Raw genomic sequence first — 19,062 nt, forward strand, 5'->3', positions numbered from 1 at the left:
CTAATGTCCTGTCAGAATCACCCTGGCTAGTAGACCTAATGTCCTGTCAGAATCACCCTGGCTAGTAGACCTAATGTCCTGTCAGAATCACCCTGGCTAGTAGACCTAATGTCCTGTCAGAATCACCCTGGCTAGTAGACCTAATGTCCTGTCAGAATCACCCTGACTAGTAGACCTAATGTCCTGTCAGAATCATCCTGGCTAGTAGACCTAATGTCCTGTCAGAATCACCCTGGCTAGTAGATCCAATGTCCTGTCAGAATCAGCTAGTAGACCTAATGTCCTGTCAGAATCGGGTGAGAAGCAAAATAATCCAATTTTGTCTAACCTCTGGCGTTTCATTTTTGGACTAGGAGGTGGAAGTGGAGCGGGACGCGCTCCGCGAGCACACCAACGCCCTCCTGTGGAGGGAGGTGGAATTGGAGAGGGACATGCTCCGCGAGCACAACGCCCTCCTCCTCAGCGAGGTCCTCAGGCTGAGGAGGAGGCTGCGGCGCTGCAGAGACCTCCGAGACTGCAACCACCACCTCCTGAGCAGAGTCTGGAGGCTGAAGCACAGGCTGAGACGCCGCCGCAACCACCACCACGTCAAACAAGAGGTGGGTCGATACGGTACGGTACGGTACGATACGGTGGTACGGTACGGTACGGTACGGTACAATACGGTACGGTACGATACGGTTCTCCAGAACCACCACAAAAGGCTCTGGTCAGGCTCTGCCAGTGGGCCTTTTTGGCCTAAATCCCCTCACCTGTGAATTTTCCAGCCTCTGCCTCAGCCAATTAATTGCCATGGCAACCCCACACCTGACAATTGATTACTTAACCAGTCCACTTTTCACAGTCAATCAGCTTGCCCTCTTCACACACAGACAGATACAGAGATATCCATGTGGGACACAGACAGACAGTTAACACCTTGGATGTCCAAGCCGGAGTTCTCCGTCCAAGTTCAAGGTCATGGTCAAGTGCCCAACACGGAGATTGATAAACAAGACGGAGATTAATGAAAACAAAACCGTTCGCATCACTCTAGAGCCTTGGAGCGCTTGTTGCCCGATCCGATGACGTGTCAAAAAGTGATACGTCATCGAAAATCTCCCCTGCCTGTTTAGCTGACGAAAACGAAAATCTTAAAACGATCATAACTCCCGATCTAAATCATCCCGTCTAATTCTGAAAAAAGATCCTGTGTTAGACGGCGCTCAGCGGTCCAATCGCTAGTCGCGATAGATTTATTATTACCTCCCGTTGTTGTCGATTGACTCTAGAGTGGTGTGGCTATTGTTAGCTGCTACACAGACATGCACACCAGCTTCCGGTGCGCCGGTAAAAGTCGTCCGTGCGCTACAAATGATGGGCACCCTGGATGAAATGGATTAAATAGTTCCGGGCTTCTAAGGTGTTAACACTTTGTGTGCCCACGCAAAAGTGGGTGAAAATCACTTTCACCTAGAAAATCCATTCATTTTTTTTATTCAGCTGACTGTGGAGACACATGCTGGAACTTTTTACTTTGAAATGTTAAATGTTATTTAACTTAAACGCCCAATGCATTCTCAATGGCAATAACACAAACTTTGGCACCACGTATTTTTTTTGATTTCTTTGATTTTTTTTCAAAGACGTCCACAGACGTCTTGGACACTGTACGTGCGGTAATACCAAAGACGTCCAAAGACGTCTTGGACACAAGATGTGTTAAAACGGGTGCTATGACAAGTTGACAACGGGTATTATTAGGTTCCCTAATATTATATCATTATTATTATTACTATTATTATTAGTTGCATCGTTCTCCAGGTCTAGTATAATATAACACAAGAGTCTGGGACGTGTGGAGCGTTGTCCCGGCTTCCTGCGTCATGCTGCCTCATGCTATAAGCAGGAGATAGGCTCCTGACGTATTGTATTGTATTGTATTGTATTGTATTGTATTGTATTGTATTGTATTGTACACAGACATCAACCTGTGACCCCATGACCTGCGACCCCATGACCTGCGACCCCATCGAGGACAACGACCTGAGCACTGCGTTGTTTCTCAACAGCAACGCTTTTGACAAATCCTTTGACGTCGGAGGTCCTCGCATTGTCCATGTTAACGTAAGTAGGGGGTCCCTGCATTACCCATGTTAACGTAAGTAGGGGTCCCTGCATTACCCATGTTAACGTAAGTAGGGGGTCCCTGCATTGTCCATGTGAACGTAAGTAGGGGGTCCCTGCATTACCCATGTTAACGTAAGTAGGGGTCCCTGCATTACCCATGTGAACGTAAGTAGGGGGTCCCTGCATTACCCATGTTAACGTAAGTAGGGGGTCCCTGCATTACCCATGTTAACGTAAGTAGGGGGTCCCTGCATTACCCATGTTAACGTAAGTAGGGGTCCCTGCATTACCCATGTTAACTTAAGTAGGGGTCCCTGCATTACCCATGTTAACGTAAGTAGGGGGTCCCTGCATTACCCATGTTAACGTAAGTAGGGGTCCCTGCATTACCCATGTTAACGTAAGTAGGGGGTCCCTGCATTACCCATGTTAACGTAAGTAGGGGTCCCTGCATTACCCATGTTAACGTAAGTAGGGGTCCCTGCATTACCCATGTTAACGTAAGTAGGGGGTCCCTGCATTACCCATGTTAACGTAAGTAGGGGGTCCCTGCATTACCCATGTTAACGTAAGTAGGGGGTCCCTGCATTACCCATGTTAACGTAAGTAGGGGGTCCCTGCATTACCCATGTTAACGTAAGTAGGGGGTCCCTGCATTACCCATGTTAACGTAAGTAGGGGGTCCCTGCATTACCCATGTTAACGTAAGTAGGGGTCCCTGCATTACCCATGTTAACGTAAGTAGGGGGTCCCTGCATTACCCATGTTAACGTAAGTAGGGGTCCCTGCATTACCCATGTTAACGTAAGTAGGGGTCCCTGCATTACCCATGTTAACGTAAGTAGGGGTCCCTGCATTACCCATGTGAACGTAAGTAGGGGGTCCCTGCATTACCCATGTTAACGTAAGTAGGGGGTCCCTGCATTACCCATGTTAACGTAAGTAGGGGGTCCCTGCATTACCCATGTGAACGTAAGTAGGGGTCCCTGCATTACCCATGTTAACGTAAGTAGGGGTCCCTGCATTACCCATGTTAACGTAAGTAGGGGGTCCCTGCATTACCCATGTGAACGTAAGTAGGGGGTCCCTGCATTACCCATGTGAACGTAAGTAGGGGGTCCCTGCATTACCCATGTGAACGTAAGTAGGGGTCCCTGCATTACCCATGTTAACGTAAGTAGGGGGTCCCTGCATTACCCATGTGAACGTAAGTAGGGGGTCCCTGCATTACCCATGTTAACGTAAGTAGGGGGTCCCTGCATTACCCATGTGAACGTAAGTAGGGGTCCCTGCATTACCCATGTGAATGGGGGGGGGGTCCCTGCATTACCCATGTGAATGGGGGGGGGGGGGAGGTATTTAGGACCATTGAATCAGAGCGCCCAGTGATTTGCAGCAACGGAGCACATTTAGCGACGCGCCGTCTTGGATGCAGCTGAAGTAGCTTTACTTGATGTAGCCTCGGTTTTGATATCAATAAAGTTCCGTCCTTTTATTAATCTCCGTCCTGAGCGTCGAGCGTTACTAATTGGTAGGACGGAGAACTCCTTTTATGCTGCTCAGGGTGTTAATGTCCGGTTGGATTTAGACCAGGACATTGAAGCAGTATCATGGTATTTGGCTCAATGTAATTTACGGTCAGATTTAGACCAGGACATTGAAGCAGTATCATGGTATTTGGCTCAATGTAATTTACGGTCAGATTTAGACCAGGACATTGAAGCAGTATCATGGTATTTGGCTCAATGTAATTTACGGTCAGATTTAGACCAGGACATTGAAGCAGTATCATGGTATTTGGCTCAATGTAATTTACGGTCAGATTTAGACCAGGACATTGAAGCAGTATCATGGTATTTGGATCAATGTAATTTACGGTCAGATTTAGACCAGGACATTGAAGCAGTATCATGGTATTGGGTCAATGTAATTTACGGTCAGATTTAGACCAGGACATTGAAGCAGTATCATGGTATTTGGCTCAATGTAATTTACGGTCAGATTTAGACCAGGACATTGAAGCAGTATCATGGTATTTGGCTCAATGTAATTTACGGTCAGATTTAGACCAGGACATTGAAGCAGTATCATGGTATTTGGCTCAATGTAATTTACGGTCGGATTTAGACCAGGACATTGAGGCAGTATCATGGTATTTGGCTCAATTTAATTTACGGTCGGATTTAGACCAGGACATTGAAGCAGTATCATGGTATTTGGCTCAATGTAATTTACGGTCGGATTTAGACCAGCACATTGAAGCAGTATCATGGTATTTGGCTCAATGTAATTTACGGTCGGATTTAGACCAGCACATTGAAGCAGTATCATGGTATTTGGCTCAATGTAATTTACGGTCGGATTTAGACCAGCACATTGAAGCAGTATCATGGTATTTGGCTCAATGTAATTTACGGTTGGATTTAGACCAGGACATTGAAGCAGTATCATGGTATTTGGCTCAATGTAATTTACGGTTGGATTTAGACCAGCACATTGAAGCAGTATCATGGTATTTGGCTCAATGTAATTTACGGTCGGATTTAGACCAGGACATTGAAGCAGTATCATGGTATTTGGCTCAATGTAATTTACGGTCGGATTTAGACCAGGACATTGAAGCAGTATCATGGTATTTGGCTCAATGTAATTTACGGTCAGATTTAGACCAGGACATTGAAGCAGTATCATGGTATTTGGCTCAATGTAATTTACGGTCAGATTTAGACCAGGACATTGAAGCAGTATCATGGTATTTGGCTCAATGTAATTTACGGTCGGATTTAGACCAGGACATTGAAGCAGTATCATGGTATTTGGCTCAATGTAATTTACGGTCGGATTTAGACCAGGACATTGAAGCAGTATCATGGTATTTGGCTCAATGTAATTTACGGTCGGATTTAGACCAGGACATTGAAGCAGTATCATGGTATTTGGCTCAATGTAATTTACGGTCAGATTTAGACCAGGACATTGAAGCAGTATCATGGTATTTGGCTCAATGTAATTTACGGTCAGATTTAGACCAGGACATTGAAGCAGTATCATGGTATTTGGCTCAATGTAATTTACGGTTGGATTTAGACCAGCACATTGAAGCAGTATCATGGTATTTGGCTCAATGTAATTTACGGTCAGATTTAGACCAGGACATTGAAGCAGTATCATGGTATTTGGCTCAATGTAATTTACGGTTGGATTTAGACCAGGACATTGAAGCAGTATCATGGTATTTGGCTCAATGTAATTTACGGTCAGATTTAGACCAGCACATTGAAGCAGTATCATGGTATTTGGCTCAATGTAATTTACGGTCAGATTTAGACCAGGACATTGAAGCAGTATCATGGTATTTGGCTCAATGTAATTTACGGTTGGATTTAGACCAGGACATTGAAGCAGTATCATGGTATTTAGCTCAATTTAATTTACGGTTGGATTTAGACCAGCACATTGAAGCAGTATCATGGTATTTGGCTCAATTTCATTTACGGTTGGATTTAGACCAGGATATTGAAGCAGTATCATGGTATTTGGCTCAATGTAATTTACGGTTGGATTTAGACCAGCACATTGAAGCAGTATCATGGTATTTGGCTCACTGTAATTTACGGTTGGATTTAGACCAGGACATTGAAGCAGTATCATGGTATTTGGCTCAATGTAATTTACGGTCAGATTTAGACCAGGACATTGAAGCAGTATCATGGTATTTGGCTCAATGTAATTTACGGTCAGATTTAGACCAGGACATTGAAGCAGTATCATGGTATTTGGCTCAATGTAATTTACGGTCAGATTTAGACCAGGACATTGAAGCAGTATCATGGTATTTGGCTCAATGTAATTTACGGTCGGATTTAGACCAGGACATTGAAGCAGTATCATGGTATTTGGCTCAATGTAATTTACGGTCGGATTTAGAACAGGACATTGAAGCAGTATCATGGTATTTGGCTCAATGTAATTTACGGTTGGATTTAGACGAGGACATTGAAGCAGTATCATGGTATTTGGCTCAATGTAAGTTACGGTCAGATTTAGACCAGGACATTGAAGCAGTATCATGGTATTTGGCTCAATGTAATTTACGGTCAGATTTAGACCAGGACATTGAAGCAGTATCATGGTATTTGGCTCAATGTAATTTACGGTTTGATTTAGACCAGGACATTGAAGCAGTATCATGGTAGACCAGGACATTGAAGCAGTATCATGGTATTTGGCTCAATGTAATTTACGGTCGGATTTAGACCAGGACATTGAAGCAGTATCATGGTATTTGGCTCAATGTAATTTACGGTCGGATTTAGACCAGGACATTGAAGCAGTATCATGGTATTTGGCTCAATGTAATTTACGGTCAGATTTAGACCAGCACATTGAAGCGGTATCATGGTATTTGGCTCAATGTAATTTACGGTCAGATTTAGACCAGGACATTGAAGCAGTATCATGGTATTTGGCTCAATGTAATTTACGGTCAGATTTAGACCAGCACATTGAAGCAGTATCATGGTATTTGGCTCAATGTAATTTACGGTCAGATTTAGACCAGGACATTGAAGCAGTATCATGGTATTTGGCTCAATGTAATTTACGGTTGGATTTAGACCAGGACATTGAAGCAGTATCATGGTATTTGGCTCAATGTAATTTACGGTCAGATTTAGACCAGCACATTGAAGCAGTATCATGGTATTTGGCTCAATGTAATTTACGGTCAGATTTAGACCAGGACATTGAAGCAGTATCATGGTATTTGGCTCAATGTAATTTACGGTCAGATTTAGACCAGCACATTGAAGCAGTATCATGGTATTTGGCTCAATGTAATTTACGGTCAGATTTAGACCAGGACATTGAAGCAGTATCATGGTATTTGGCTCAATGTAATTTACGGTTGGATTTAGACCAGGACATTGAAGCAGTATCATGGTATTTAGCTCAATTTAATTTACGGTTGGATTTAGACCAGCACATTGAAGCAGTATCATGGTATTTGGCTCAATTTCATTTACGGTTGGATTTAGACCAGGATATTGAAGCAGTATCATGGTATTTGGCTCAATGTAATTTACGGTTGGATTTAGACCAGCACATTGAAGCAGTATCATGGTATTTGGCTCACTGTAATTTACGGTTGGATTTAGACCAGGACATTGAAGCAGTATCATGGTATTTGGCTCAATGTAATTTACGGTCAGATTTATACCAGGACATTGAAGCAGTATCATGGTATTTGGCTCAATGTAATTTACGGTCAGATTTAGACCAGGACATTGAAGCAGTATCATGGTATTTGGCTCAATGTAATTTACGGTCAGATTTAGACCAGGACATTGAAGCAGTATCATGGTATTTGGCTCAATGTAATTTACGGTCGGATTTAGACCAGGACATTGAAGCAGTATCATGGTATTTGGCTCAATGTAATTTACGGTCGGATTTAGACCAGGACATTGAAGCAGTATCATGGTATTTGGCTCAATGTAATTTACGGTTGGATTTAGACCAGGACATTGAAGCAGTATCATGGTATTTGGCTCAATGTAATTTACGGTCAGATTTAGACCAGGACATTGAAGCAGTATCATGGTATTTGGCTCAATGTAATTTACGGTCGGATTTAGACCAGGACATTGAAGCAGTATCATGGTATTTGGCTCAATGTAATTTACGGTTTGATTTAGACCAGGACATTGAAGCAGTATCATGGTAGACCAGGACATTGAAGCAGTATCATGGTATTTGGCTCAATGTAATTTACGGTCGGATTTAGACCAGGACATTGAAGCAGTATCATGGTATTTGGCTCAATGTAATTTACGGTCAGATTTAGACCAGGACATTGAAGCAGTATCATGGTATTTGGCTCAATGTAATTTACGGTCAGATTTAGACCAGCACATTGAAGCAGTATCATGGTATTTGGCTCAATGTAATTTACGGTCAGATTTAGACCAGGCCATTGAAGCAGTATCATGGTATTTGGCTCAATGTAATTTACGGTCAGATTTAGACCAGCACATTGAAGCAGTATCATGGTATTTGGCTCAATGTAATTTACGGTCAGATTTAGACCAGGACATTGAAGCAGTATCATGGTATTTGGCTCAATGTAATTTACGGTTGGATTTAGACCAGGACATTGAAGCAGTATCATGGTATTTGGCTCAATGTAATTTACGGTCAGATTTAGACCAGCACATTGAAGCAGTATCATGGTATTTGGCTCAATGTAATTTACGGTCAGATTTAGACCAGGACATTGAAGCAGTATCATGGTATTTGGCTCAATGTAATTTACGGTCAGATTTAGACCAGCACATTGAAGCAGTATCATGGTATTTGGCTCAATGTAATTTACGGTCAGATTTAGACCAGGACATTGAAGCAGTATCATGGTATTTGGCTCAATGTAATTTACGGTTGGATTTAGACCAGGACATTGAAGCAGTATCATGGTATTTGGCTCAATGTAATTTACGGTCAGATTTAGACCAGCACATTGAAGCAGTATCATGGTATTTGGCTCAATGTAATTTACGGTTGGATTTAGACCAGCACATTGAAGCAGTATCATGGTATTTGGCTCAATGTAATTTACGGTTGGATTTAGACCAGGACATTGAAGCAGTATCATGGTATTTGGCTCAATGTAATTTACGGTCAGATTTAGACCAGCACATTGAATCAGTATCATGGTATTTGGCTCAATGTAATTTACGGTTGGATTTAGACCAGCACATTGAAGCAGTACCATGGTATTTGGCTCAATGTAATTTACGGTTGGATTTAGACCAGCACATTGAAGCAGTATCATGGTATTTGGCTCAATGTAATTTCCCCAAAACATAACCCTTTCTAATAGTGTTATTGTCAAATCATTTTACTTTGTTTACGTCTCATTCATTGTCGAAATACCCCAGAACCACACACACATCACTGTTGTGATGAGTTTGCATCATAACTAATCAGCACTTGTGCGTTCCTTTCGTCTTGTTTTTCTTTAAAGCGCAAATAACATGCATTTTAAAACTGCTTTTAATATTTAATATTGATTGATTGATTGATTGATTGAAAAATGTATTAACAGTTTGCAGAATTACAGTACATTTCAAGCACAAACTCAATACAAAGGCTGTTAACTGTGAGTGGACGACCCAATTAAGCATTACACTTGTTTCCAATAGGGTCCACCATGTTCAAATCATCAAAAACATTTAGAGACGTACAAATAGACACTTCTATATAGACAAAGGACAGAACAGGAATTCATCATAAAGGAGGTAAAAAGGGAAAAGAAACATATACAGTGAGGGAAAAAAAGGGGTGGGCGGTGGGGGGGATTCACGTTCAGCTCCGTTAATTTGTTTGTTTTCCTTGGAGGAGCTGCGTTGGGTCCCCAAGTCGGCTCCGTGGCCGTACCTTGAGTTGGCTGTGTGGCCGTGACCGTCTCTTGTGTTGTCCTTGTGTTGGGTCCCCAAGTCGGCTCCGTGGCCGTACCTTGAGTTGGCTGTGTGGCCGTGACCGTCTCTTGTGTTGTCCTTGCGTTGGGTCCCCAAGTCGGCTCAGTGGCCATACCTTGAGTTGGCTGTGTGGCCGCGACCGTCTCTTGTGTTGTCCTTGCGTCCGTGTTTGAGGGATTCCGATTTTACAGGGGCCAGTTTCGAATTGCAGCCGTCCGTAGGTGCCCTTTGAGAGCGGTTTTGAAGGAGTCAAGGGATTCGCATGTCTTAATGACTGTTGGTAGGGCGTTCCACATTTTGGTGGCATAGGAGCGAAAATAATTTAGTCCCTTGTTTGTGCCGAATCTGGGTTGTACATGGTTCGTTGCACTCCCTCTGGTGTTGTGGGTGTGGACTTCGTTAACATTAAGGAAGTATCTAGACAGGTACATGGGTATCTTGGTGGTGTATCGAATCTTGTGGACCAGACCCATTGCAAGATGCTGTACTCTGTCGTCGACCCTAAGCCATTCCAGCCTGTCGAAGTGGGCAGGGGTGAGGTGGGTTCGGGGGGCGATGTCAAGTAGGAGCCTGACCAGTTTGTTTTGGGAAGTCTGGAGCCTGGTTTTAAGGGCCTTTGAGGTGCTGTGGTACCAGGAGGTGCATGCATAGTCAAAGAAACCCTGTACTAGGGCTCCTGTTAAGGTCTTCAAGGTGTTTTTGTTGACCAGTGAGGAGATCCTGTAAAGGAATCTTGTTCTATGGTTGACCTTTTTGATTACGTTGGTGGCCATTTTATCACCGGAAAGATTAGCCTCCAGGATGGAACCTAGGTAGGTAATTTCATCTTTACGTGTGATAACATTGTCACCCACTCTAACCAAGAAGCCATTTGCCTTGCTGAGATTACTATTAGAGCCAAAGAGAATGGATTCAGTTTTTCCCAGGTGTAAAGATAGTTTGTTATCAGCGAGCCAGGTGCAGATTCTACCGAGTTCAGAGCTGAGGGCCTTTTCAACCTGCAGTATATATTGTCTATGTCCCTCAAACATATTTCTAATGGTTTGAGCCTCAATCACCACTCTGATATAACCAGTCCTTGTCATTTCTTTCTGGACTTTGAAAGCCGTTTTAGCTGCAATACCACAATGTCCTGAGGTGGTGGGGGCGCTGATATGCAGATTATTTAATATTTTAGTCATTATAATAGAGCGTCGCAGTCCCGCCCCCTACCATGGCCCAGGAAATGAATCCCAATGCATTTTTCCCATAGACATTTAAAAAAGTATTTATTTAAAGACGGTTACGCCGCAGACAAAGCCAACTCGAGTCGTGACAACTCATGACAACACAAACAATATTTTGGACCAAACAAATAATTACAAAGAAGAAAAACAACAAAAAGTGTTGTAACCTGCCATTTGTTTCTTCTTTCTAATTATTTCTTCGGCCCAAAATTGTGTTTGTTGTCATGATTTGTCACGACTCGAGTTGGCTTTGTCCGCGGCGTAAACGTCTTTAAATAAATACTTTAAGAAATGTCTATGAGGAAAATGAACGGAGAATCATTTCCTGGGCCATGGTAGGGACTGCGACGCTCTATACTGATGCTAGATAAAACCAGGCTTGTTTCCATTCAATGCCAGCTTGGAAAATCAACAATGGTGGACATTGTAAACAAAGTGGAAATGCAAATTTGAACTGAAGACTGAAGAAGAGGAGGAATTATACAAAGTAGGGTGACATTGATGACATCACGATGAGGACAAAATCAGTTGAGCTGTTCCTGAGAGCAATTTCCATTAAAGCACCTGATATGATATGAAAGCCTGATTGTTCAAAATTGGTTATTTGTGAGGATAGAAAACACTATGGGAGCCCCAAAAACACAAAATAAATTGAAAAAGTTGAATTTTATGTTATAGGTCCTTTAATGGTTTCATGAACTTTGAACATTCAGTGGATTTTCCGTGGTCTGGGAAGCCTTTTGAGCTGCAATGAAAACAGGCAAAACAGTGAAAACAGTGACCTCTCCTGGCAGATCCCATGGACACGTATGGGATTCACGGTCAGCAGGAAAATCAGAGCACTTGTTTGAGCCAGAAAACCCCAAACCACAGAAAATCTGCTGAATGGTAAAAGTTCTGTTTTTTTTTGAGTGGTGTAAACCACTCCTACAACTGGCTTTGTTAGTTTACGTGTCTGTCTGTTTGTCTGTCTGTCGGTCTGTTCGTACCAAAAAATGAGCATGGTTGCTATGGTCACCCAGTTCACACGGGTGTGATTTCATTACGTCAGACATTACGTCAGACCACAGCTGATCAGTCTATATAAGACCTTACACCACTCAGTTCACACGGGTGTGATTTCATTACGTCAGACATTACGTCAGACCACAGCTGATCAGTCTATATAAGACCTTACACCACTCAGTTCACACGGGTGTGATTTCATTACGTCAGACATTACGTCAGACCACAGCTGATTAGTCTATATAAGACCTTACACCACTCAGTTCACACGGGTGTGATTTCATTACGTCAGACATTACGTCAGACCACAGCTGATCAGTCTATATAAGACCTTACACCACTCAGTTCACACGGGTGTGATTTCATTACGTCAGACATTACGTCAGACCACAGCTGATTAGTCTATATAAGACCTTACACCACTCAGTTCACACGGGTGTGATTTCATTACGTCAGACATTACGTCAGACCACAGCTGATTAGTCTATATAAGACCTTACACCACTCAGTTCACACGGGTGTGATTTCATTACGTCAGACATTACGTCAGACCACAGCTGATTAGTCTATATAAGACCTTACACCACTCAGTTCACACGGGTGTGATTTCATTACGTCAGACATTACGTCAGACCACAGCTGATCAGTCTATATAAGACCTTACACCACCCAGTTCACACGGGTGTGATTTCATTACGTCAGACATTACGTCAGACCACAGCTGATCAGTCTATATAAGACCTTACACCACTCAGTTCACACGGTTGTGATTTTTTTGGGTGCAATTGAGCTCAGACAGAAAACAAACAAAAACAAATTTAAGGACCACTTCACCACTTTTCAACATATCTTCATATAATAGGTCCTCACTAATAATCATGAAACAATGGCACAATTTTGTTCTACTCAGTCTGTGTCTCATAGGAGGGCTGTGGGCAGTTTAGAAACCGTCTTCCAACCTATATGAAGATAGGTTGAAAAGTGGTGAAGTGGTCCTTTAAGAAAAATTACAAAAACGTTTATTTTTTTAACCAATTTTGGGACCGAACCCCTTTTGGTGTTAGCATTATGTTATGCTTTAGATATAAAAAAAATAGCAGATCTACTATGCTATTTTTGAAAAATCGAACGACTGACATAGAAACATAGCTTTTTCAGAAAACTGTCAGGATGTAGAAGACATTTTTAGAATCTGATCTCAGGTCAAAATGGGTTAATGTCTCAATCCCTCGAACGCACACAGAGCACACAGAGCACACATGTGGATGTGCGTGGCCCGGAGTGGGACAGGCCACCGTTCTCCATCGTCACCCTGATCCAGTTCGCCATCAACAGCCGGGCCGACGTGCGCATGACGCTGAGAGACCTCTACGACTGGATCCAGGAACACTTCCTGTACTACAGAGAGGTGGCCAAGCCCAGCTGGAAGGTACAGGACCCCCCCCCCCCCCCCCCCTTAGTGTTTTAACTAGAGGTGGCCAAGCCCAGCTGGAAGGTACAGGACCCCCCCCCCCCCTTAGTGTTTTAACTAGAGGTGGCCAAGCCCAGCTGGAAGGTACAGGACCCCCCCCCCCCCCCCCTTAGTGTTTTAACTAGAGGTGGCCAAGCCCAGCTGGAAGGTACAGGACCCCCCCCCTTAGTGTTTTAACTAGAGGAGGCCAAGCCCAGCTGGAAGGTACAGGACCCCCCCCCCCCCCTTAGTGTTTTAACTAGAGGTGGCCAAGCCCAGCTGGAAGGTACAGGACCCCCCCCCCCCCCCTTAGTGTTTTAACTAGAGGTGGCCAAGCCCAGCTGGAAGGTACAGGACCCCCCCCCCCCCCCTTAGTGTTTTAACTAGAGGTGGCCAAGCCCAGCTGGAAGGTACAGGACCCCCCCCCCCCCCCTTAGTGTTTTAACTAGAGGTGGCCAAGCCCAGCTGGAAGGTACAGGACCCCCCCCTTAGTGTTTTAACTAGAGGAGGCCAAGCCCAGCTGGAAGGTACAGGACCCCCCCCCCCTTAGTGTTTTAACTAGAGGTGGCCAAGCCCAGCTGGAAGGTACAGGACCCCCCCCCCCCCCCCCCCCCTTAGTGTTTTAACTAGAGGTGACCAAGCCCAGCTGGAAGGCACAGGACCCCCCCCCCCCCCTTAGTGTTTTAACTAGAGGTGGCCAAGCCCAGCTGGAAGGTACAGGACCCCCCCCCCCCCCCCCCCCCTTAGTGTTTTAACTAGAGGAGGCCAAGCCCAGCTGGAAGGTACAGGACCCCCCCCTTAGTGTTTTAACTAGAGGTGGCCAAGCCCAGCTGGAAGGTACAGGACCCCCCCCTTAGTGTTTTAACTAGAGGTGGCCAAGCCCAGCTGGAAGGTACAGGACCCCCCCCCCCCCCCTTAGTGTTTTAACTAGAGGTGGCCAAGCCCAGCTGGAAGGTACAGGACCCCCCCCTTAGTGTTTTAACTAGAGGTGGCCAAGCCCAGCTGGAAGGCACAGGACCCCCCCCCCCCCCCCCCCTTAGTGTTTTAACTAGAGGAGGCCCAGCTGGAAGGTACAGGACCCCCCCCCCCCCCTTAGTGTTTTAACTAGAGGAGGCCAAGCCCAGCTGGAAGGTACAGGACCCCCCCCTTAGTGTTTTAACTAGAGGTGGCCAAGCCCAGCTGGAAGGTACAGGACCCCCCCCTTAGTGTTTTAACTAGAGGTGGCCAAGCCCAGCTGGAAGGTACAGGACCCCCCCCCCCCCCCCCCCCCTTAGTGTTTTAACTAGAGGTGGCCAAGCCCAGCTGGAAGGTACAGGACCCCCCCCTTAGTGTTTTAACTAGAGGTGGCCAAGCCCAGCTGGAAGGCACAGGACCCCCCCCCCCCCCCCCCCCCTTAGTGTTTTAACTAGAGGTGGCCAAGCCCAGCTGGAAGGTACAGGACCCCCCCCCCCCCCTTAGTGTTTTAACTAGAGGAGGCCAAGCCCAGCTGGAAGGTACAGGACCCCCCCCTTAGTGTTTTAACTAGAGGTGGCCAAGCCCAGCTGGAAGGTACAGGACCCCCCCCTTAGTGTTTTAACTAGAGGTGGCCAAGCCCAGCTGGAAGGTACAGGACCCCCCCCCCCCCCCTTAGTGTTTTAACTAGAGGTGGCCAAGCCCAGCTGGAAGGTACAGGACCCCCCCCTTAGTGTTTTAACTAGAGGTGGCCAAGCCCAGCTGGAAGGCACAGGACCCCCCCCCCCCCCCCCCCCCCCCCTTAGTGTTTTAACTAGAGGTGGCCAAGCCCAGCTGGAAGGTACAGGACCCCCCCCCCCCCTTTAGTGTTTTAACTAGAGGAGGCCAAGCCCAGCTGGAAGGTACAGGACCCCCCCCCCCCCCTTAGTGTTTTAACTAGAGGTGGCCAAGCCCAGCTGGAAGGCACAGGACCCCCCCCCCCCCCCTTAGTGTTTTAACTAGAGGTGGCCAAGCCCAGCTGGAAGGTACAGGACCCCCCCCTTAGTGTTTTAACTAGAGGTGGCCAAGCCCAGCTGGAAGGTACAGGACCCCCCCCCCCCCCCCCCTTAGTGTTTTAACTAGAGGTGGCCAAGCCCAGCTGGAAGGTACAGGACCCCCCCCCTTAGTGTTTTAACTAGAGGTGGCCAAGCCCAGCTGGAAGGCACAGGACCCCCCCCCCCCCCCTTAGTGTTTTAACTAGAGGTGGCCAAGCCCAGCTGGAAGGTACAGGACCCCCCCCTTAGTGTTTTAACTAGAGGTGGCCAAGCCCAGCTGGAAGGCACAGGACCCCCCCCCCCCCCCCCCCCCCCTTAGTGTTTTAACTAGAGGTGGCCAAGCCCAGCTGGAAGGTACAGGACCCCCCCCCCCCCCCCCCCTTAGTGTTTTAACTAGAGGAGGCCAAGCCCAGCTGGAAGGTACAGGACCCCCCCCTTAGTGTTTTAACTAGAGGTGGCCAAGCCCAGCTGGAAGGTACAGGACCCCCCCCTTAGTGTTTTAACTAGAGGTGGCCAAGCCCAGCTGGAAGGTACAGGACCCCCCCCCCCCCCCCTTAGTGTTTTAACTAGAGGTGGCCAAGCCCAGCTGGAAGGTACAGGACCCCCCCCCTTAGTGTTTTAACTAGAGGTGGCCAAGCCCAGCTGGAAGGCACAGAACCCCCCCCCCCCCCCCCCTTAGTGTTTTAACTAGAGGTGGCCAAGCCCAGCTGGAAGGTACAGGACCCCCCCCCCCCTTAGTGTTTTAACTAGAGGTGGCCAAGCCCAGCTGGAAGGTACAGGACCCCCCCCTTAGTGTTTTAACTAGAGGTGGCCAAGCCCAGCTGGAAGGCACAGGACCCCCCCCCCCCCTTAGTGTTTTAACTAGAGGTGGCCAAGCCCAGCTGGAAGGTACAGGACCCCCCCCTTAGTGTTTTAACTAGAGGTGGCCAAGCCCAGCTAGAAGGTAAAAGCACCCCCCCCCCCCCCCCCCTTAGTGTTTTAACTAGAGGTGGCCAAGCCCAGCTGGAAGGTACAGGACCCCCCCCCCCTTAGTGTTTTAACTAGAGGTGGCCAAGCCCAGCTGGAAGGTACAGGACCCCCCCCTTAGTGTTTTAACTAGAGGTGGCCAAGCCCAGCTGGAAGGTACAGGACCCCCCCCCCCCCCCTTAGTGTTTTAACTAGAGGTGGCCAAGCCCAGCTGGAAGGTACAGGACGCTAGTTTTTTATTCCTAGGATAGCTCAGGTTTAGGAGCGCTCGTTTTACCCCTCCGCCACATATTTTGTGGGGGAGCCACATGCGTTGCTCCCCTGCTTGCGGTTATGTTTAGGTTAGAGTTAGAGATATGGTTAGTACTAGTCATAGAGTACTAGTAGGCATAAACACTTGTGTGCGGTCCAAAACACAGCCCAGCGCTTCCTACTCCACTGACAACCAATCACAGCGCTCCAAATTCCCTCCTATCCTAGGAATAAAAAACTTGCGTACAGGACCCCCCCCCCCCCCCCCCCCTTACTGTTTTAACTAGAGGAGGCCAAGCCCAGCTGGAAGGTACAGGACCCCCCCCCCCCTTAGTGTTTTAACTAGAGGTGACCAAACCCAGCTGGAAGGCACAGGACCCCCCCCCCCCCCTTAGTGTTTTAACTAGAGGTGGCCAAGCCCAGCTGGAAGGTACAGGACCCCCCCCCCCCCCCCCCCCCCTTAGTGTTTTAACTAGAGGTGGCCAAGCCCAGCTGGAAGGTACAGGACCCCCCCCCCCCTTAGTGTTTTAACTAGAGGTGGCCAAGCCCAGCTGGAAGGTACAGGACCCCCCCCCCCCTTAGTGTTTTAACTAGAGGTGGCCAAGCCCAGCTGGAAGGCACAGGACGCTAGTTTTTTATTCCTAGGATAGCTCAGGTTTAGGAGCGCTCGTTTTACCCCTCCGCCACATATTTTGTGGGGGAGCCACATGCGTTGCTCCCCTGCTTGCGGTTATGTTTAGGTTAGAGTTAGAGATATGGTTAGTACTAGTCATAGAGTACTAGTAGGCATAAACACTTGTGTGCGGTCCAAAACACAGCCCAGCGCTTCCTACTCCACTGACAACCAATCACAGCGCTCCAAATTCCCTCCTATCCTAGGAATAAAAAACTCGCGTACAGGACCCCCCCCCCCGCCTTAGTGTTTTAACTAGAGGAGGCCAAGCCCAGCTGGAAGGTACAGGACCCCCCCCCCCCCCCCCCCTTAGTGTTTTAACTAGAGGAGGCCAAGCCCAGCTGGAAGGTACAGGACCCCCCCCCCCCTTAGTGTTTTAACTAGAGGTGGCCAAGCCAGCTGGAAGGTACAGGACCCCCCCCCCCCCCCTTAGTGTTTTAACTAGAGGTGGCCAAGCCCAGCTGGAAGGTACAGGACCCCCCCCCCCCTTAGTGTTTTAACTAGAGGTGGCCAAGCCCAGCTGGAAGGTACAGGACCCCCCCCCCCCCCCTTAGTGTTTTAACTAGAGGTGGCCAAGCCCAGCTGGAAGGTACAGGACCCCCCCCCCCCCCTTAGTGTTTTAACTAGAGGTGGCCAAGCCCAGCTGGAAGGTACAGGACCCCCCCCCCCCCTTAGTGTTTTAACTAGAGGTGGCCAAGCCCAGCTGGAAGGTACAGGACCCCCCCCTTAGTGTTTTAACTAGAGGTGGCCAAGCCCAGCTGGAAGGCACAGGACCCCCCCCCCCCCTTAGTGTTTTAACTAGAGGTGGCCAAGCCCAGCTGGAAGGTACAGGACCCCCCCCTTAGTGTTTTAACTAGAGGTGGCCAAGCCCAGCTAGAAGGTAAAAGCACCCCCCCCCCCCCCCCCCCTTAGTGTTTTAACTAGAGGTGGCCAAGCCCAGCTGGAAGGTACAGGACCCCCCCCCCCCTTAGTGTTTTAACTAGAGGTGGCCAAGCCCAGCTGGAAGGTACAGGACCCCCCCCTTAGTGTTTTAACTAGAGGTGGCCAAGCCCAGCTGGAAGGTACAGGACCCCCCCCCCCCCCCTTAGTGTTTTAACTAGAGGTGGCCAAGCCCAGCTGGAAGGTACAGGACGCTAGTTTTTTATTCCTAGGATAGCTCAGGTTTAGGAGCGCTCGTTTTACCCCTCCGCCACATATTTTGTGGGGGAGCCACATGCGTTGCTCCCCTGCTTGCGGTTATGTTTAGGTTAGAGTTAGAGATATGGTTAGTACTAGTCATAGAGTACTAGTAGGCATAAACACTTGTGTGCGGTCCAAAACACAGCCCAGCGCTTCCTACTCCACTGACAACCAATCACAGCGCTCCAAATTCCCTCCTATCCTAGGAATAAAAAACTTGCGTACAGGACCCCCCCCCCCCCCCCCCCCCCTTACTGTTTTAACTAGAGGAGGCCAAGCCCAGCTGGAAGGTACAGGACCCCCCCCCCCCTTAGTGTTTTAACTAGAGGTGACCAAACCCAGCTGGAAGGCACAGGACCCCCCCCCCCCCCTTAGTGTTTTAACTAGAGGTGGCCAAGCCCAGCTGGAAGGTACAGGACCCCCCCCCCCCCCCCCCCCCCCTTAGTGTTTTAACTAGAGGTGGCCAAGCCCAGCTGGAAGGTACAGGACCCCCCCCCCCCTTAGTGTTTTAACTAGAGGTGGCCAAGCCCAGCTGGAAGGTACAGGACCCCCCCCCCCCCTTAGTGTTTTAACTAGAGGTGGCCAAGCCCAGCTGGAAGGCACAGGACGCTAGTTTTTTATTCCTAGGATAGCTCAGGTTTAGGAGCGCTCGTTTTACCCCTCCGCCACATATTTTGTGGGGGAGCCACATGCGTTGCTCCCCTGCTTGCGGTTATGTTTAGGTTAGAGTTAGAGATATGGT

The 19,062-nt window shown here is 47.5% G+C and overlaps 1 protein-coding gene across 1 annotated transcript in view; it reads left to right on the forward strand.

The window, feature by feature from the left end:
- LOC306925208 (uncharacterized protein) overlaps positions 1–19,062 on the forward strand; it is a gene marked incomplete at its 3' end in the record, with an annotated part of 60,701 nt that overhangs the window by 25,329 nt on the left and 16,310 nt on the right. Inside the window, exons 5-7 of the mRNA XM_079503899.1 lie at positions 354–599; positions 1,963–2,106; positions 13,059–13,244. Of these exons, the coding sequence (XP_079360025.1) occupies positions 354–599; positions 1,963–2,106; positions 13,059–13,244 (576 nt within the window). The remainder of the gene's footprint in view (positions 1–353; positions 600–1,962; positions 2,107–13,058; positions 13,245–19,062) is intronic.

Source organism: Electrona antarctica (assembly GCF_951216825.1).
Source record: "Electrona antarctica genome assembly, chromosome: 6".
NCBI classification, from domain to species: domain Eukaryota; kingdom Metazoa; phylum Chordata; class Actinopteri; order Myctophiformes; family Myctophidae; genus Electrona; species Electrona antarctica.